This window comes from Ammospiza caudacuta, chromosome 10 (assembly GCF_027887145.1).
Source record: "Ammospiza caudacuta isolate bAmmCau1 chromosome 10, bAmmCau1.pri, whole genome shotgun sequence".
NCBI classification, from domain to species: domain Eukaryota; kingdom Metazoa; phylum Chordata; class Aves; order Passeriformes; family Passerellidae; genus Ammospiza; species Ammospiza caudacuta.
The window spans coordinates 20,395,148-20,415,751 of NC_080602.1; the positions used below are offsets into that span (position 1 = coordinate 20,395,148).

The window sequence follows — 20,604 nt, forward strand, 5'->3', positions numbered from 1 at the left end:
AGCCCTTGCTGGGACTGTCCTGCCCCAGGCACCACTGCATGTCCCACAGAGTCTTGCAGGGACTTTATTTCCCCCAGGTAGGACACAGAGGTCTTTGCATCTTCCTCCTCAGAATGGCTTCAGGTTTATGTGCTGAGACACCACAGGATATGTGTATTGTTGCACTAAAATTGGCAACACAGGCAAGAAGGAGTGCAGATCTCAGAGCACACAGCACTTCAGCCCTTCCGAGCACCACGCTCCTTCCAACAGACACAGACGTGGCTTACCCAAACAGCCCAAACTTCTGCTGGCCCCAGGAGCAGGGGAATCAGATCAGATCAACCTCTGATTTCCCCTTCCTTCACAGCACAAGCATGCAAAGAAGTAAGATGACATTTGGCTTCTTGCAGAGAGCAGCAGATAATTTAGCGAGATTAAACGACAGCCTCGTCTCCCTTCTCGCGCAGAGAAACCACCTCCGACCTGTCTGTGCTGGAATGATGCTGCTCGAGCGCCTCTCTGTGGCTCTGAGCTCCTCTTCCTCCCTTACAGCTTTCTCCAGCCACCAGCTGATCTTTTAACTGCCTTTTACTTTTTTAAAATGCGGAGCCAAATTGCTGCTATTATACCGTGAGCACCTCTGAGTTCACTGAACTTGGCACTGATCTAGGAGCTGGCCCAGCCAGAGCTCACAATTTCATCTTTTTGATGGTGAGATAGACATATATGATGCTACTCAAGGCCTTTCTATAGTTTCTAGCAGCAGAACAGCTGAAATTGGAGCAGACCCACAGCTGCCCAGGGCTCACAGAGTGACCAGGAATGGAAATGTGGCTGCCAAGGGCATTATTGTGTTTGAAGGAGGTGCCTGTGCTTGTCTCCAGAACGTGCTGTGGAGCTCAGCACAGAGCTCCATCACTAACACACACATGTCAACACACTGAGCATGCCAATTTTTCTGTATCCCTCAAAGAAGCAGGAAACAAATGGTCCCCTGCTGAAATCATGAGTTAAAACAAAGGCTCTTCATCAGCCTCCTGCAGCTGCTTGTTGTTTTCCCTTCTCTGTGGAGCCTGCCAGCTCCTAGTTATCTTGGCCAAGCACATGATTAGAATCTTAGAGCAAATTCTAACTGCAAACAAACAAGTACGTCTTGAGAGGAATACACACAAACTGGTGGATGCACAGTACATCTAACTGTCCAGCAGATCCTGTCCTGCCCCTTCTGATGCCAGGCAAGCCCTGCTCCTCTTCTAGATGAAAAGCAGATGGGGCAGGATTAAAGGTACAGATCCCCAGGCCCTTTATATTTGCACAAATAGCAAGAACTAGACCCAGTGCTGCTCAAGGGGCCACATATTTGTTGTGCTGGCTCTCTGCAGCATGGGAAGAAATGTAGGAATTCCTGCCCTGAGTAATCCCCAGTGCCTGGCTATGGCAGAAGGTCTATTGTTTCTGAAAGTACCATAGAAACAAGATAATTAAGCTCTGTGGCCACCACAGCAAGAACAGAAGGAAGGATCAAGGAGTGCTCCTTGTTCATTCAGTGCTGACCCAGGTGGCTGGGCTTAAACAGGCACTGAGGGTGGTGTGGGCTCACCCTCCCAGCTCTGCACTGAGGCAGATGGCAAGAGCTCACCCAGCCCAGCCCCAATATCTGTAACAATCAGATGAGCTGTGAAGCTGGAATCTGTGGCAGATGGAAAATGACAGCACAAAAGCTTTTACCACAGGCCTCAGAGCCTTCACAAAGGTAGCAGAGAGGAATTCAAATAGCTTGTCCTTCTCCGGAGCAAAGCCAGACTGCAAAACAAATGGAATGCTTCTCCCTTTTCCTGCCTCCCCAACAGCTTGGCTGACTTCATTTCCAGAGGATGAGCTGAAACATCTCATCAAAACTCAGCCCAAAACAAGACAAGTTGCTATGAAAAACTGAAATGGGACCTTGGCATGGGAGTGTCTACACAGCACATTCTGTGCTGAATCCCTGCAACCTGCATTGGTGCTCTCCTGAACCTTTGTGGGAGGCACTAGAGGAGGCATCAGGGGATAAAAAAAAATGTCCCCCATGCACAGACTGGAGCTGTTCCTGGGAGATTTGTCAGATTCCTTGTGGGTTAGGCAGTCATCTAGAAGCATGATCAGTTGTAAAAAGACTGAAGCTTTTTCATGGGCCTTCCAGGCTGCAATTCCTAAGCAGCCTTATCCCAAAAATGCCTGCTTTGAAGTCAAGAGAAACAACTGCAGAACATCCTCTGTCAGGCCTGTCACACTCTGCAGTGTCACTGCTGCTTGGCACTGCCATGCTTTGAGGGAAGACACCTCCACAGCCAATTTGCTGCCTCCTTTGAAAGGACAAGGTTTCTGGTTAAGCACAAGGATGCTGATGGCTGTCCATGTGGGTAGGAACAGAAAATGACACCCACTGGTGAGCTCCAGCAACACAAGGAGAGAAAATCAGAGTCTGACAAAATGCCAATGCTGTGAAGAGCAAGAGACTTTTAATGGAGGAAAAGCTTTATTAAGGTGCACCCTATTATTGTGACATGCCAGATTGCTCTGATGCTCCACATCTCTGGGAGAGAGATGGTTGCAATAGAGTGTCTATGAAAATGTCAGTGCTGGATCATGGGCCTGGCCCTCAGGATGCAAAGCTGGCTACTGCTTCTTCTCTCCCTTCACTTTCTCTCTCTCCTTGTCCATGGCAGCTGCCCGTGCCTGCAGACAATCCCAGTATTTCTGCTTCTCCATTTCCAGCAGTACCTCCTGCCTGAAAAGGTGGGCAAAGGTTGGTTAAAACCAAAACTGACCCTGACATTACCCCAGTGCTCAGACAACATCCCCAAGGGCCCCTGGGGCTCACTCCTGGTTAAGCAGCTCTACTCCCTGTGTCCAAAAATCTCAGTGATTCCCTCATGCCGATCAATAGTCAAGTTCTCCTGACAGCAAGGAGCTCTGAATTTCTGTTGTCTCCAGATCTCTGTAGACACAGGTCCCACTGCAGTTGTATTTGCACAAATCTTGGTTTCAGCTCTCAGTTCCCAGGGTGCAAGATATCCCTGGAGGTGGTGACTGCCCAGTTCTGTGGTATGAGGCAGATAAGAGTCTCCTCTCCAGCATTTTGAGAAGGAGGGACAGAACTGCTGGCTGGTGACATAGGATGGAACTTTTCTGCACTTAACTAGCCAGACAACTCCACAGGATTCACCCTGGACACAAGGAATTACGGAAGGCTACCAGGTAATAAATATGTCTATAAGGTCGCACCAGCACTCACCTGTTTCGTTTCGAATTGGAAAATTAAAGCATAGTGAAAAGATACAAAATTCTGACACGGATTCCAGGTTCCCAGCAGAATTGAAGGCAAAGGACCCAAAAAGAGATGTCACAGTGCCATCTAATGACGGCAGCGGCGAGATGCTCCAGCCCCGAGGCTGCGGGAACCTGCTCCAGCCGAGGAACCCCCAACACAAACCACTGAAACACCACACGGAGCCGGGAATGGGGGCTGAGAGAGGCACAGAGAGACCCCAGCTCTGCCTGGATGTGGGGTCTAAAGGAGCATGCAAACACATGAGGATCATACCCCCTGAAAAGCTTGTACAAACTGTGCTGCACAAAATCTCATCAGAACTTGTATCCTGACTTACAGCTGAAGCTGTTCTAGGGAGGACAGAAGGGAGAGGAGGAAGGGTTCTGGGTGGCTGTCAGGAACCCAGCTGCCTGAACACCGACCTTTCCCAGACACAAATCTCTCACAGCACACAGAACAACCCAGAAGCTCCAGGGTAAGCCCTTCCATGAACTCAGCAGCATCACAGCTGACAATAATGCAGGTGGCTCTTACCTCTCGGGCAGAAAGCGAAACCTATCACGTAAATAAATGTTACATCTCTCAGTCCACTGCAGTTCCTGCGTGGGTTTGAAACGCAAATCTGGTTTCTTTGGGATAGCCTCCTTCAGTGGGTAGGAGTTGAAGTCATAAACGAAGATGGTGCTGTGAGTGGCTTTGCTCTGGAAAAATTCATCTACATTCTGGTGCTCATCTCCTAGACAGAGACAAGAACAGTGAGCTACTGTTCAGGAGTCACCCAACAAGACCAACCAAGGAGCAGTGCACAGCTGAAGGCACCCAGTGATGGTGTACCTATGAGCACCCACCTCGGAGCAGCAAGCAGCTGTTGGCACTATCCACTGTGAACACTGGCTGCCAGGCAGGGGCCACAGCATGAGAAGGTGGGGTGCAGAAGCAGTAAACAGTCTGGGATGTGTCAGTGTTCATCAGGGACACTGTGCCATCCCAGCAGAAGATCAGGACCTGAAGCAGCAACATTGACAAGTAGGTGTAAAACAAGTGGAAAACACTTTCAGTAAAGGACTTGAGGTGACATCCAGGACTTCACATCCCCAAAAATGACAGAGATGAAGAACAGCCCTTGCAGAGAACGTGAGCCAAAACTGCTGGAGGTTTGGATTGGAAAAGGGCAACAGGGCACATTAGAAAAGAGGTAGATCCAGCCTTCCATGGTGAGTGGCTATCAGTCCTTTCCTCCCCATGCCTGCAAACTTTCTGAGGCCACTTGTCAGGCTGTGTTTGTACCTTTCTCCCCAGGATGCCCTCTCATATTTGACCCTGATGCCTGAGGCTTCATGGCTGAACCCTCCCACCTTCACCTGTCCCCGTGCACCTCAGTGGCCAGTTAGAGGGCACAGGTGCCAGGGGACACTGGGTAAGATCATGGAAGAGAAATCCTTTGAGCATTACCAGCTACACACAGACCTGTAACTGGTGTGGGAAGTCTTCACATCAAAAATATTTGGAAGCTGGAAAGGATGTGAGGATCTGATTACCCTGCTCGTTATCTTCTCAGCACCCAGTTACTGTCCTTGCTGGAAACAAGGTCCCAGCACAGATGGACAAGAGTTCCCACCCAGAGTTAAGAGAGCTGGCAGCAATACTCACTGCACTGGGGAAGGCCAGGACAGGCATCACTGCACTGACTGTAAGATTTGGATTTTCAGGCCTGTAAAAGAGACAGAGGTTTATGCTGCTGTTGCATGTACCTGGCACGTGATAATGACATTGGCTTTGTGTCACACTGGCTGGCAAATAATCCCAGCCAAGCCCCTTCCCTACAGAGACAAAGCCTGTCTCCTCCTGGGCAGCAACCCCTAGGGCCCATCCCTGTGCAAACCTGCCTGGGAACTACACTGGAGATACAAATCCCTGCCTGCCAGGGAGGCATGAACCCTGAGTCTTCAGAGCAGGGGGATAAGTGAACACAAAAATGATAGAAAGATAGCAATAAATGTTTATTCTGACTTCCAGAAAGATGGCATTCTGTTAAGGGCAGAAGAGGGAAGAAAAAATTCCCCTGGGTATCCAGCAGAGACACAAACAGTCCAGCATCAGCCCTGGAGCTGTGCTGGAAGTATTTGTGTTCTGGAGCACAGAAGAAGCCAGAAACACCCCTAATTCTGGCAAACCATTGAATTTTAGCACTGATAAAACCACACTTGCTGCTGACAGCAGCATGGCAGAGCCATCTGGGTGAAAACAGCAGGAAGTTTTCTACTCCACAGAAATCTGAGGCTCTCTGTTAGATCCACTATATAGGATCACTATAACCATGAGTTTGCCTCACCTGTCTGCCAGGAGTGTGATGCTGGACTTGCCAGCCTTGGGTGCTCTCACCAAATAGAAAGAGCTGTCTGTACACAGCACTAGGAGCTGTACGATGGCACAGACAGGGTCTGAACCACAATAGACAGGATCTGCACCACATGTCTCATCACTGGCAACTGAAGAACCATACAGAAAGTGGATGCTACGGATGAAACGTTCCTCCAGAATGGCAGTCACAGACAGTGGGTATCCTGGGGAAGGGAGGGAGAAAAAAGGAACTGGTCATTTATCCAAGCAAAGCTTAGTTTGGAGTGTGGGAGGGAGAATAAGCAGATGGCAGAAGAAGATTCTTGTGCCAGGAGAGTCCCTGCACCATGGCAGGGTGACACTAGCACTGATGGCAGCCTGAATGTGGTGCCACAACAGTCTCAGAAGTGACCTTAGAGTGCAGTGGCAAAGCAGTGACCGTCACTCTGTCAAACCTCAGGGCAGGACTGATCAGTCCTTGCTGCAGCAGCTCCAGCCCCTGCATTGCCCTGCATGGGGATGGTTCTGCAGGGGCCTGGGCAGTCATGCTGGCCAAGCACCCAATAGATGACTGAATCCAAACTGTTTTCAGATTTCCTTGTAAATTCACCACCAGTCCTTTATTCACACTAAGTCTGAGCTTCAGACTCCTAGGCAAAGGTGCAATTTATCCACAGTGATCCCAATACACAATCCCAAAGGGCAAGCTCACCTAGGTGCTTATCCCAAATAGTTATTGTTGCATCTTCACCTGCCAGTGCCAGGTACCTGGAGCAGGAACTGACAGCTGAGCATGCAATTGGAGCTGCACATGGCCACACAAGATCAGGCTTCAGATCAGAGCCTAAACAGAATGGCATGAAGAGACACAACTGTAAGAAGGTGCAGAACATTCTCTCACACAGTACTAGCATCCATTTTCCCCATCAAACATGCACCACCATTCTGCTGCCTCCTGCCAGAGTGGCTTCACTAAAAACACTGTCAGTCTGTGCAACACAGAGCCCCACAACTCAAATGCCAGCCTCACCCACCAGATATCAGTCAGCTTTCCTGCCAATTCCTCATTCCCCTGAATCATGGAGACCTGGCAGAGTGAGAGCCCCTGGCCACAGAACACTCCCACTCCCCACAGAGTGCTCTGCTAGAAAAAGCAAAACTTCCTTACCTGCTTTGTCCTTGAGAGAAGGATTGAGTAAGTACAAGCAGAAATTGTGGTTTCCATACCAATGCACTCCAATGCCAACTGGAATATCTGGTACAGAGAAATGGATGGCAAAAAGAGAAGACTGGGGGACAAAAAAAGGAACAATCCAGGACACCAAAACACCATTAGAAAGCTTTCATTAGAGCTTTCATGGTACTCCTGATAGAAATTCTGCTCACACAGAAACTAAACCAGAACCACCTCTCCCTTTGTTGGTTTCTGGTTTGTTTGTTGGGTTTTTTTTTTTTTTAATCTTGACTATATGCCTCTTTTCTCATTTCTTGGGGGGTTGTTTTGATTTGGGTTTTTTTTCCATGGGGAAGATTGTGGATTTCTTTTAAAATACTAAGCTAAGTTATTTTTACTCCATGCCATTAACTGACTTATAGTCTTAGGGCTGACAGGTTTTTTATTTATGTCCTTGGAGATGAAACTTAGAGTGGATGCAAGCCAGACCCACTGAGCTCTCACTGCAGCTCAATGCCATGCAATCAATGACCGTGCTTCACAGATTAACAGCTTTTAGTCCGTTTGGATTACCTGGCTCTACTTCCACTTCTGGTCCCATCAGGATCCGGCTAGGAAGGAGGAAATGAAAGGTAGCATATCTGAAAAAAGGAAGAAATATATGTAAAAGAAAGGCTTTGGTAAGTAGGCAGCAGGATAACAAGACCTGGAATGGCTCCAGCTCCCTGTCCTGAAGCCTTGGGAGGAAGGAAGCAAAGCTGAGAGAGAGGCTTCCATCTACACAGTGCCCTGTGTGGGTAACTCATGGCTGAATCCTGGCTGGTGCTGACACTCACCTGGGCATCTCCTCCTTGGTCACTCCCTCAGCCTCCAGATACTCCTGGTAGGTGCTACAGAAGATTGCATCCTGCAGCTCCCACTGGGAATCCTTGATTAGGTGGTTGTACCCCAAGCCAAACGTGCTGCCATCACCCACTTCCTTCAAGGCATCCAAAGGGCCCTTAAAACTGGTGCCTGGGTTGGGAACACAAAGGGAAAAGGCACAGCCCTGGAGAAGCAGAAACCATGAAGCAAACAGCATGGAGGCATTTGGGGGTGGCATGGTCTTGAGACAGAAAACACTTTATCTTGTGTGGGGCTTTCCATATCACAAGTTCATTTTACAGTATTTGAATGCAGGGATTAGGGCAAGGACCCCACTCACCTTGACTCTCAAAATAAAGCCTGTCCCCTCCTCATCCTTGGCATTTCTCTATAATTCCAGAATTTCTCTATAATTCCAGGGCTCAGAGTGATGATCAGGAGTGCTGCTAGGGAGCATCCTCCTCCCTCTCACACCCACTCTGAGACACTCCAAAGCACTTTGTGCTGGCAGAGGTGACATGTTTGATGGTCTGGGAGGAAGCAACTCCCACTGCAGGATTACATGTAATTAGACAGACAGGTCAGGAAAGGACCAGGGATTGTGTTACTGAGACTTTCTGACCTGTTCTGTGTTTACAGGGGCCCTGCTGCCTTTGCACCTGAATCAGGCTGCACACACAAACCCAGTCCTGACCTGTAATGGGTTTGGGTGGCCTCACTGTCAGCAGCAGCTCTGGGGGATCCAGCTTTATATCCAATCCAGCTTGGATTGCAGGCACAGGAAGCTCCTGCAACAGAAGAGTGCCCACCTGAGAACTGTGGTGTGTCAAAATGAGTTTTCACCTGTTCATGGGAATCAAGTGCTACCCAAACAATTTAGGAAAAACTCCTTTGTGTAGGCAAAGGATGGCTGGCACTGTCTGGGAGATGCTGGGTTTGGGCTCATTCTTGAGGCCAAAACACAGAAGCTTCAGGGCATCACTACTTTCCCAACTACATTACAAGGATGTCCTGCCCACACTCCTGTCTTTGTGCCATCTCTCAATTATTCCTGTTGCAACACAGGCCTGTGTGAGTCACAGCAATGCTCAGAAAATAAAGGGAAAAAAATTAAAAAAAGAAGCAGGACTAAAGGTTGAAGGGTGTCTCCTGAAAGTGAGAACCAGATTTCACTTCACAGAGCCCAGGACTGGAGGAGGGCTGGGGCTCCTCCTCACATATATGCTTGGCTGGGAACAGAAAATTGTAACAGGGGGCCACCACCAGTGTGTGCCCACCACCATCACCCCACACACATTGACACTGGGCTAAACAGAAAAGGTCTGGCTAAATAATCAGCCAGTCTGAGCAGGAAGGGGCAGGAACTTGGATGGTTTGTACAGAATCAGCAAAGAGAGAATGCTTGAGTGTTTGGTTTTGGCTTCACTAAGTTAAGCAGGGTGTTTGCCCTGAGGACAAGGCTGAGAGCAGTTCCCTATTAAATGCCCAAGAAAGTCTTTGCTGAAGGAAGAGGAAAGAAGAAACAGTTGGGAGCTGCTGTGACAGAGGGTTAGTTCAGGGTGCTGGGAAGGAGTGTCTGTGTGCTGAGAGGTGAAATCCTGCAGGGTGAAAGTGATAAAGGGGAGGGTTAAGCACTGACTCAGCACTTTGAATTCCCCATGGCAGCTCAGGACAGCCCCTGAGGCCAGTGACCATCTCTGCAGAGCTGTCCCATGCAGCTCCTCAGTTTTCTGCCAAAGAACAGAGCTGACTGTGGTTAGTGCACATTGCAGAGACTCTGCCCTGCTCAGGTGGGTGAGGCTGTGACCCCACCAGGCTCTCCTTGCATGGAATCTAAAACACAAACCCTGCTTCAGACTCCCAAACAGAGGCATCCTGCCTGGCTCCCACTCCTCCTTCCCCCAGTAACACACAGGAGAAGCCCTGTGGGAATGCCCAGGGCCCCCTCGGATGGAGCAATGCTGCTGAGAAACGAGCTGCCAGTTTCAGGGAGGGGCAGCAGCAACAGGAGCCCTGGGACCAGGGGAATCTCTTTGGAAAGCCTGTCTTGGGAGAGTAAACACATCCCAATGGCACAAAGGCTTATGAAATGTGGGATGGGCAGCTGCAGCAGCTGCAGACACACACACAAACACACACCATCCCTTAGGGTTCAGGCTGGGTCAGGCTGTCACTGTCTGTACCAGCAAGGCTTGGGGGAAGAGCTGTGGGCAAAAAAATCTTTAAAAAAAAACAGCAGAGAGGGAGATGGAACTGTTCTGTACCACAGGTGAGGAGCTCGACCTCCTCTCACTGCCAGCCAGCTCCTCTGCAGCTCTTGAGTTCTCTTCCATCTCTGTCAGCCAGGAGTCCTTAGGCAATTGGTAGATCTCCAGCCAAGCTTCTGCGCTGTCTGCATTGGGAAACCATGTTAAGCAATTGGAAATGAGGAGGAAAGGTCTCCCAGGCAGGCAGCCTCTGTTATCTTTAATCCTTTATAAAAAGATTTGTGTATTTTCTGAAATATAAAATCTCTGTGAACTGCATGCAGCCCAACTCTCCTCTCACTTAAGGCTTGACATGCTTGATTGAGACTGACAGCTCAGCCTCCAGCTCAGTCCTCAAGCTCCCACACCCATCAAAGAAATTCCATTAAGCTACTCAGTGAAGAACCTGACTTGCAGCCTCTGAGTAACAGAGTAGAAAGTAGAAAGTGAGGCATGGTCTCAAATTAGCTCTCTGCTACATGTCTTATTCTCAGCATGTGTCCAGGCAGATCCCACCAAACACAGGTCCAGAAAACCTGCCTGCCATGGATTCAGCTGCCATGAAACAGAAGAATATGGTAACAAGGATTTCTTGTGGTGTTTCTAGAGGCTCTCTATGCTCTCTGGCCTATATCTGCAGAGAAAATTCTTCTGGTCTACATCTTTCCAGTGAGCCATAGCAAAGCAGAGGAAGAACTGAGTTTGGTACATCTGGAGAGAGGGAAAGCTGCTTTCACTGGGAGCTGGGGACTGTTTGGCAGAGATAAACAAAACTCCACAACTTTTGTGAAAGTTGTAAAGCCGGTATGCCTATTACAGCACTGGACGCATGGGGGATTCATTCCCCTAAAATGACATGCATCCTTCTGGGGACTTCAGGTCTCTTTTTATCCCCCTCTCAAATACATATGCATACAATTTCACAATAGGTTCATACATGTTCATTTTTATGAATTTCGTGTGACATTTGCCGCTAGTTCTTCTTTATCAGAAAGAATTCCTAGGTCAGGTTCACCTGCTCTCACAGCACTCTCTGTCTCTCTCTATCACTCTCTGTCTCCCTCACCTTATCTCTGTCCTTCTCTGAGCCTAGGTTCTGCAATCAGGCTAAATAGCTATGTTTTCTAACCACAGACTCAACCCAAAAATGTACATTTCACCTAAATCAAAATGGATTTCTACCCTGGAAAATTTCCACTTTGCCTCAGGACTGCAGTGACCAGCTCCAGACAGCTCAATTTTGGGATCAGCCCCGGTGCACACCGAGTGCTTTGGAAGGGACAGGGAGTGGCAGGGGCTGCTCCTTAAGTCAGAGGGGGAACTGGGAGGATTAAAACAGGATCCCTGGCTACCCAGACCACTTGCAGCATTCTAAAAACATTGCTGCTGTCCCTCTGTTGGAACACAGGATTCTCCAAACACAGCATGTTGCTGCACTTGCCTTGCAGCAGGATTCCTGCATAATCACCTCCTCGGGACAGCACCACCTCCACACAAAGGCTTCGCTGGCTGATGTCCTCCTGCCAAGGAAAAACAGCCTGATCACAGCCAGGCCACTGATTCAGAGAGCTCTCACACAGCTCTCAACAGGCTGAAGGCCTGCTAGACCGCTGGAAGAACAAAAGTAAATATCGGGCAGCAGTCTTGGAGCACTACTCCTGTGAATAAATTTCACTGTGAATAAATTTCTGAGGGCAACTGGTGCTCCTCATGATTGATTACTTCCCAACCTGCGCACGGAATTAGCTCAGCACTTACCACTTCATTCAGGGCTTTAATGAGCAGGAAGCTTTCCCTGTGGAAGCAGAAGAGCCAGGCAAGCCCTGAAATAGAAATACAGGAGCAGCAGGAGGAGGGAGAGGAAAGGGAATGAACATTAGCCATGCTCCTGGGAGATGGCTGTTACAACATCTGCAGGACAGTGAGCAGGACTACATTCCTCCCTGGGCCCAAGAAACAGCAACCCACTGTTTGCAGCACTAAACTTTTGCTGGCTTCCTTGTGCAAGCACCAGTAAAGCTTTGGTTGTGCACCAAAGAGAAGCCAGTCTGATGGAGAAGCCAGTCTGAAAAGCTTTTTTTAAAAAAAAAACTTTCAGATTCACCAATAAACTCATATAGCTGCAGGGGCAGCTCACAGGCAGGAGCTCATACTGAGCAAGAGGTCTTCCTGCCCAGCCCAAGATGCTCCTAAACCTCACTGTGCTTCCCCCTCAGCTCTGCAGCTGCCCCTGCTGCGCCCCAAAGGCCACCAGACCCACAGCCCTGCTAATCACACGGCCCCAGGGCCACTCTGCCACCCTGCAATCTGCTGGCTGTCCAACGCCCTCTCTGCAGGGCTTTCTAGGAACGTTCTCAGCCTCCCTGATGCTGCTCTGTGGCACTGCCAGCTCAGCCCCAGAGCTCAGCTCATCCCCAGCCAGGGCAGGGACACCCAGGGCACACTGACCCATTTCATCCACAGCCAGCAGGACGTGGCACTCGCTGCCCAGGGCTGAGGCATGGATGGCACAGATCTCTGTCTGGGCTGCATCCCAAGCACAGACATCCTTCAAGTCACACCTGCTGAAGGCAGCCAGACCCACGGACAGACCCACAAAGATGTATTTTCCAGACACTGCAAGGCAATTGGCTCTTTCAGTTACCTAGCAAAAAAGGGAAAGGATGAGTGTACCCCACTGCATTCTCATCAGCCATGCTAATGATGTATTCCTGGCCTTTTCACCAGAAAATGCTGATTTATTCCACAAGGGAAGTATAATAAATAATAAATTTTGACACATTCTTTCCCCACAAGAGCAGGGAAGGGTTTCTCATCTCTGTCACAGAGATTGGTCTCTGTTAAGAATGAGAAAGTTTTCCCCCATCTTTCCCCTTCCCACAAACAGAAGGGGCTTTAAAGGCCAAGAACTCAGGAGCATTGAGCCCTTCCATTGTCACAGACATCTTTTATGAAAAATCTTTTCCTTAAGATTTTTCCTCCTGAGAAGCTGAGGAGGAGTAAACAATGGTTATCTGCTGCTGTGGAATGCAACAGGTGGATCTGTGATTGGTCTCATGTGGTTGTTTCTATTTAATTGCCAATCACAATGAGCTGGCTCAGACAGAGAGTCCGAGCCACAAACCTTTGTTATTCATTCCTTCTTTCTCTATTCTTAGCCAGCCTTCTGATGAAATCCTTTCTTCTAGTCTTTTAGTATTTTAATGTAATATATATTTTAATATCTATTTTTAATATAATATATATAATAATAAATCAAGCCTTCTGAAACATGGAGTCAGATCCTCATCCTTGGACCCCTGTGAACACTGTCACACCTCCATTCCAGTGCAGAGCAGTGATGGGATGCTGAACTCCCCCAGGCAATCACGGGCACCAGAGTGTCCCCCTGGACACCCCCACATGCTCTTGGGGAAGTCAGCACCTTCATTCTGCCCCCACTGGAGCATTCAGCAGAGCTCACAGAGCTGAGCTTTCCCACTTGTGTGCCACTGACTAATCACCTTCTCCTCGGCAAACAAGGGTGGAGCCAGCCCGGGAAGCAGAAGGTGAATTTAGTGTTTAATACCTAGAGAGGTGTGTGATGATTGGGTGGGAAGCAGAACCTGCCAGACAAGCTGGGAAGCTGCAGGCTTTCAAAGGGAGCCAGTGAGATGGTGGCTCATTCTGGGGAAGGTCATGAGCAGAGGAATGACAGGATCTGCTGTGGTGGTTGATGCTGGCTCTGTACCTGGAACTCAGCTGTAGGAAAGCATTTTGTGGGCTGCACCTTTCGTTTTTGTGCTTCTCGGAGCATCTCCCTTTCTTCAATGATTTCCACAGCACTCTCAAAAACCTGCATCACCAGTTTGTGGATCATCCTGAAGGGCTGTGGCAGCACATCGCGCTTTCGATCGGGATCCAGCAAGAAGAAATTTTCCTCCTCTTCCTTCGGCCAGTCCCTTGCAGATGGCGGGGGAATCTCCAGGGGATGCTGCCGGCTATTCACTGCCATGGCTCTCCCTTTGCAGATGCAAAACGCATCAGGGATGCAGGAACCACCCTGGATGCAGAAGAACAAAGACTCCTTCAATACTTTCTTGCATGAGGTAATGGGGGGAAACTTGATTAATGATGTCTAAGGGGGTTTCCTTTCCATATTGATAGCCAGAGCAACCCTGCTATGCATAGCTCAATTCTCCTTGCATCGCCTCTGTTTCCCAGGGATTTTGTCCTGCTCTGGGCATCTCAGCCACAAAGGGATTTGCAGGCTGCCCACAGGTAAAGAGAGCCCAAAACCTTTGTCACAAGCATGTATAAGAATTATGGCAAAGCATTCAAAAATATATAAAAATATTATCTTGTTCTCCATTAATTACCCAGGAGTTATTCTGCCTGGGTAAAATCCCAACGATTAACTCTGAAAGCAGCTGCTCTCACTGGGAGTTTTATACACTTCATTTCCAAGACACCGGCTGCTTTCGAGCTTCATCTCCGCGGCGGGGCCATACGCACACGGGCGCACCTGGCCTCGGAGCGGGGCCGGGGGCCGAGGGGCCGTGCCGGGGGCCGAGGGGCCGTGCCGGGGGCCGTGCAGGGGACCGTGGGGCAGTACCAGGTTCCTTCGCTTTCCCGGGAGGATCCGCCGCAGGTCAGGCGGCGGCTCCGGGGCGGGGGAAGCCTTTAGCGGTGACACCGCCGCTGCTCCGTTGTTGACGGTTGCCGTGGTAACGGCCCCTCGGTGCCGCAGCCCGGCCGGGATCGCGGCGCGCAGCGGAGCGTTCCGCGGCGGGGCGGGGCTCGGGCGCGGCGGGGCGGAGCGGCCGCGGCCCCCGCGCTGCTCCCGCCGTGCCGCCGAGCCATGGAGGGCTTCGTGGGCTTCACCAACCGCTCTCAGGGCCGCGACCAGATCTTCCGGTGAGTCTGGGGGCAGGCGTGCTCCCCGGGAGCCCCGGCACCGAGCCAGGGCCTCTCAGCGGCCCCGCGGCCGTGCCCGTCCCGCCCGGCCCCTCAGGCAGTCCGGCCCCGCCGCGGGCCCCGGCACCTCCCGCCCTGCCCGGGGATGGTACCGAGCCTCCTCCGCCGTGCCCAGCCGCAGGACAGGAGCAGTGGCCCTAAACTAAAACACAAGTTTGGTTTTTTTCCTCCTCCTCAGCGTGAGGAAGAACTTTTATACATTGCGTCTGAGCGGCTGCCCCGGGAGAGCCTGGAGTGTCACTCTCTGCCTCTCTGGGGACATCCCAAACCCGCCTTGTCACCGTGTCACCCCTCCAGGGGATCCTGCCCTGACAGTGGGGTTGTAGTGCGTGCTCTCCTCTCCAGCCTGACAGTTCTGAGTCTGTGGAATAAACCTGTCCTGCTGCTGCCATCCTGTGATTGTCCGTGTCTCACCTGTGTCTCCCCCTCTCCTCGTTTTTTCCCTTCCAGAGCCACTCAGTACACATGCATGTTGCTTAGCTATTTAATAGAGAATAAAGCCGATAAAAAGAAGCTGGTAATGAAACTCAAGCAGTTGGAATCTAGCATGAGCTCTGGCCGGAAAAGTAAGTACCCAGTGTCTAGAGGGATAAGAATTTCTTCACTTGCTCCTTCCAGTAAAACAGCTCCTGGCCTTGTGTTTCCTGTAGTTAACCTACCTTGAGCCACAAAACCTCTTTTAGTATATTTACAAAACTGTCAATAGACCTTATCCCTGCCATGGCTTGCCAGGCTAGGTAAGGCTAAATAGATTTTTTTTTTTTTTTTTTTTTTACTTCCTCAGCCTCCTCTTCAGTTAGACAATTGGAATTACTGCTGGAAGGATGAGAGGAATCAGTTAACAAACAAGTTAACAGTCAGCTGGTGCTGTAGAGGCCAAACTGTCACCTCTGTTCAAGGACAGACCAGGGTTGTGAGGCAAGGCTGGCTCACTGTGTGCTCATTAGTCCTTCCAGCTGATGGGTTGAGACAGCCCAGTGCTGAAAGATCATCATCCTACAAAATCACCTCTGAAGGACCATCCTTTAATATGGCTTTTATATCCTACTTAACATATTAATCTCTTTAGCATTTCTACCCTACTAAAGACATACCCTTCCATGCTTACAGCCTGACCATTTGCATCACTCCCTTCTGTGTCACGGTTGCATCCACGATGACTACACTGTTACTATGTGTGTATCACTTGTTTTCAGCTTGATCTTGCACCCACTTGTCAATTGCTCAATCCTGGAGCAACTGCAACACATGAGACAAATATTCTAGTCTATCATATTGCCATGGATTTGTTTATTATTCCATTAGCTTTAGAGTTATGGTAATTTCCAGTGGGGAGGCCAGTTGGTTTATCAGCATAGCCATAATTCTCGTGCTTCTGCTAAATAAATCACTAATAGACACCAGGCCTGAATTCAGGGCTCTTGTTGTTCCACCAGGCTTGGGTGCTGTCAGCATCTGTCACTGTGATAAAGGCAGCAGGGTGTAAAAAGTATTTTCAATAATATTGTATTAACATTCAGGGGCCAAAACCCCTGCAGAGGTGAAATCAGGTTTGCCATATGTTGTAGCTTGAAATGGAATACAGGGTTCCACACAGTTTACAAAGAGCTCCATGTGCCTCTGGCAGAGTTGTGGCTGAGGAGGGACTTTGGTCCCCGTGCTCAGCACGTGAATCACCGGCTTTCACAGGCACAGAGGCCACCTGTATCTCATGGCTGCAATAGGATTAATGCAGCAACATCTTTTGTCCACAAAGTGAGGTAAAATGCTGTGAAATGTCCAGCTGAAATTAGAGGCTCTGTTTGTGTTCTTTATTTGCTGGCACTGAGTCCTGCAGTGCCAAGGGTGATATTGGTCCAGAGGGGTGCAAGAATGGAGTGGCAAGAGAGGCTGCAAGTCCTGGCTGCTGACCAGACATGTGTCTATGTCCTGGGCTGGTGATGTTTACATAGAACTGAGATGTTCACATCCCTTTCCTCACTAATTCTAGCAAGTGCTCAAGCACACACATGCCCAAAGCCCTCCAGGTTTTGTACAAACACACGCGGACCGTGACGGGCCGGGCCGTGCTAACCTGTGTGGGCTCTCTTGCAGTGTTCAGGCTGGGCAATGTGGTGCATGCCTTGGTGGCAGCCAGGAGAGCTGCAGAGCTGCCAGAGGTGGTGCCTCGCCTGTGCCTCACGGGCTCCCACCTCAGCCGGGCCCTGTACTTCGTGTGCGACGCCGCGCTCTGGCTCCGCAGCGTCGGCCTCCAGCCACACCTCGACAAACCCAAGTGGCACACCTGGGCCACCAAGTGCTACTACTGCTCCCTGCTGATGAACCTGGCCAGGGACTGGTATGAGATCTCCTGGAGGCTGGAACAGGCTGCACTGGAAGAAAAGGCAAAGGAGAATTGTGCCTGGCAGAGAGACGGCGAGGAGCTAAACGGTGTGAGGAGCGATGGTTTGCACAGTTTTCTCTGCCAGCTCTTTCAGATACTGAAAAAGAATCCTCCTTTGCTGCTGGACTTGGTGAAGAACCTCTGTGATCTCTCAGGCCCTTTGGATACACTGGGAATCTACAAGACCAACCCAGGAGTGATTGGTTTCTGCGGCGTGCTCTCCTCCCTGGTGGGGATCCTCACGTTAGCAAGCCCACATCTGAAGCTGAAACAGTGACATAAAAGGAGCTGCATAGTTTGAGGCTGCAGCTTTGATCCTCTGACAGATTTTTATCTTCATATAGCACTTTCGAATGAACATGTCTTAAAATAATCTCAAGATTAATTTTGTCCTCTGAAGAAGTGGATTCTGCCACTTTTCCTTCCCTGTGCCTTTGCAGATGAGTTTAGTGCCATGACACGCTCACTGATGGGGTGGAGAGAGGAAAAGGCCAAGTAATATTTCACAAGCAGAAAGAGGACTTGGAACTTGGCTGCTAGACAAGAAAATATTCCTTTATTTTAATACAGGGTTGTGAAATAACTGCATAGGCGACTGTAATAGGTATATGATTCATTAATACACTAATCATGTTTACACTGGAAAGTTTCAATTCACTAATCCAAGGTCCCTGCAGTCAGATTGTCTAGAGTGGGCTAAGGTGGGTTAGGAGCTGCAGTTAGAGCAGCCTGAAGTCAGGGGTGAGTGTTCTGATGGGTTTGGGTTGGTGGATGCTGTGCCCTGCAGGTACTGAGCATACTGTGATGGTACTTGGAAATGGTCTCTGTGGTGTGTGCCCTGCTGGTGCTGGAGCTGCAGTCTAGTGAGTGCCAACTCCTGTCCCAGAAAATCTGCACTTTCTTTGTTTCCTTTGATACTGTGAGCCAGGGACTGTTGGCCAGTGACTCTGACTGCTCCAGCAGGCCACAGCTGAGAGCTTTGGTGCAGGACAGCATATTAACTCCCAAACCCCTGTAATTGCAAGCACAGTTATTTTCCATTAATGATATTGTGATAAGGAGCTTGTTTTTGTCTTTAAATTTACATGAAAAATTCCAGTATAATGAGTTTGGAACATGCAGTTAAGGAGAGAAGCCTGGCTCAGAGCTCGTTGAGTCACAAAAACTGCAAGGACATGTTTCTGGTTGTGTAAGCTCCAGGAGGGGAGAGAATGGAGTTTGTCATGATAACATCAGAATCCCTGTGGAAGAAAGCTTTTTACTGGATTTGGGCATTCATGGTTTAGACTTTTGTATCTGGTGCTCCCTCTCCTCCCTGCTCATGACCACATGATTGCTTCTGTGTTCCCTTGCTGGCTGAATGGGTTCAGCCATTTGAAAATGCCTCATTTTGTTGCCCTGCAACTGTGTTGTTGTTTATCAGTGACCTCACTGGCAGGGATGGCTGGCAGTGTAACTGGGTTAAAAGAGAAATGCTGTGTCCAGCTCTCTAACATGGCATGCAGTGTTTGCAGAGTACCAGTTTGACACCATCTGAGACAAATTGCACATTATACAGGAGATAAACGTAACATTTTTCTTCATCAGAGTTAGGCCTGTGTGTTCTGCTGCTTCCTGGTATAAGAAGTCCTTGTTTAATCTGTCAAGGAGATGTGAACAGACTAACCTGGACCAAAGTTCTCTCTTATTATTTCTGATGCTATCTAAAACCAGAAAATTAAAAGGTGTGGACCTCCTTTATTAAAAGGCAAAGGATGTGGAATTAAGTAGGCAAGTGAGGCAGTGCTCCAGTTTACCTGAATTGTGGTTGGGCTTGGAATTACTTCCAGTTTGAATATGAAGTGATAGCCTGCAGTGAAGTGTTTGAAAAGAAAGAGGTTGCTGGGCAGGATAATTGTGTTTGAAGACCAGATGTGGCCTTCAGCAGCTCTTCAACATGGAAATGAGCAGCACTAAAATAAAAGCATACTGTCAGTTCAGGCCAAAATGGAGCAATGTGGGATATATATTATAGGCTGTATTCTAGGCTTCCTCTCCTTTATAAAAATGGAATTTTTTTGTTTGTTTCTTTCTCCATTTGTGTTTCATCTCCTGGCCATGTGGAAGCCACCCCTACCTTAGTCAGAGTTGATCATTATCTCAGTGTGTAGCAACCCCTGGAAGAAAGGAAGAGGAGTCTTGATCATCTGACAGTGGAGGTTTGACCGGCTTTTGTGTACTGAATTCCATTTTATTGCTAAAAATGTGTTTTCAGTCCCACTCAGGGGAGCTCTCAGATGCAAAATACTTCACAAAACACTTTCACTGGTTTGCCAGCTGGTTTCTCTTTCTCTCTTACACTTTTCAGGGAAAGCCATTGATAGAGCCCAATCTCCCTCCCTGTGCCCTGCAGGCAAACACGGTGCTAAGCCCTGAGCCAGGCTTTGATGTTTCTCCCATAGGGCCTGGTGTGGATTAGCTTGTGCAGCCTTATTGAGGGAAATGAGGGCGAGTTTTCAGCCTGTCTCAGCCCTGCCTGTCCCATTCTCCATGATGCAGGCTGGAACACACAGGAGTACCTCTCTTCACTAGATGTTAAGCACTAATATTTGCCTTCTGCTCCCCAGCTGGAGGCGGGTGATTTAAGGTACCTTAAAATAATGTGACTGAAGCTATAGGATTGTGATCATATGGAGAAAATCCTTTTAGTGCCTTTTTTTGTATCTCTTTCTAATACAGCAGCTGGAGTAAGAACAAGATGTTTGAACACAAGCAATAAACTGTGATGAGTGTGACACTGGGTCTGTGTATCACTTGGAAGGTGGTGTAAACAGGGAGAATTTCTCTCATCTCTGAATTTTATGAAGGGTGACACTTTTAAAGAGACATTATGAGTGGGTTCTAGAACTTTCCTTTTGTACTACCCAACTGGCAGCTAGATTCATCCAGTTAATTTAGAATCACAATTTCTGCTGCAAAAACATTAAGAGATATTTGAGTGATATCAGGTGAAAGTGCATCCTTAGATTGCCCTGAAACAAGGAGGTGTTTTGGGAATTCCTTTGAGTACCAGCAGTGAGGGCTGGAGCCTTGTGGCCAGTGCAGGCACAGCTGGGTGAAAGGGACAGGGGCACCTGCATTTCAGTATCTCATAAACAGCTTTTCATTTGGATGGTCATAGTTTAATGACAAATGCCAGCTCGGGGGAACAAAGGGTGACATCTCTGGCAGAGGTGGCCAGGGATGGAGCCAGGATAACCATTAAACTGAGCTCACTGTTAGCTCCTACCCCCTGCAGTGAGAGTCTTGCAAACTTGGAAGTTCCAAAATGTCAGCTCCTGAACAATGGATAAAGCATGGCATTCAG

At 49.0% G+C, this 20,604-nt stretch overlaps 2 protein-coding genes across 2 annotated transcripts; one reads left to right on the plus strand and one right to left on the minus strand.

Annotated features, from left to right (window-relative positions):
- Nucleotides 1-2,573: 2,573 nt before the first annotated feature.
- On the minus strand, nt 2,574-13,913 carry WDR93 (WD repeat domain 93). The gene is made up of 15 exons (XM_058811489.1): nt 13,650-13,913; nt 12,368-12,563; nt 11,678-11,742; nt 11,361-11,439; nt 9,938-10,065; nt 8,368-8,461; nt 7,646-7,823; nt 7,383-7,450; nt 6,804-6,890; nt 6,348-6,479; nt 5,628-5,859; nt 4,946-5,006; nt 4,144-4,300; nt 3,830-4,031; nt 2,574-2,752 (listed from the first exon to the last, which is right to left on the minus strand). The coding sequence occupies exons 1-15, from the start codon at nt 13,911-13,913 to the stop codon at nt 2,641-2,643; spliced, it is 2,055 nt and encodes a 684-aa protein (XP_058667472.1). The 3' UTR covers nt 2,574-2,640.
- PEX11A (peroxisomal biogenesis factor 11 alpha) lies at nt 13,807-18,846 on the plus strand. Its single transcript, XM_058811490.1, has 3 exons — nt 13,807-14,007; nt 15,326-15,441; nt 16,970-18,846. Exons 1-3 carry the CDS (start codon nt 13,868-13,870, stop codon nt 17,533-17,535), a joined length of 822 nt encoding a protein of 273 aa, XP_058667473.1. The 5' UTR covers nt 13,807-13,867; the 3' UTR covers nt 17,536-18,846.
- Nucleotides 18,847-20,604: the final 1,758 nt, after the last annotated feature.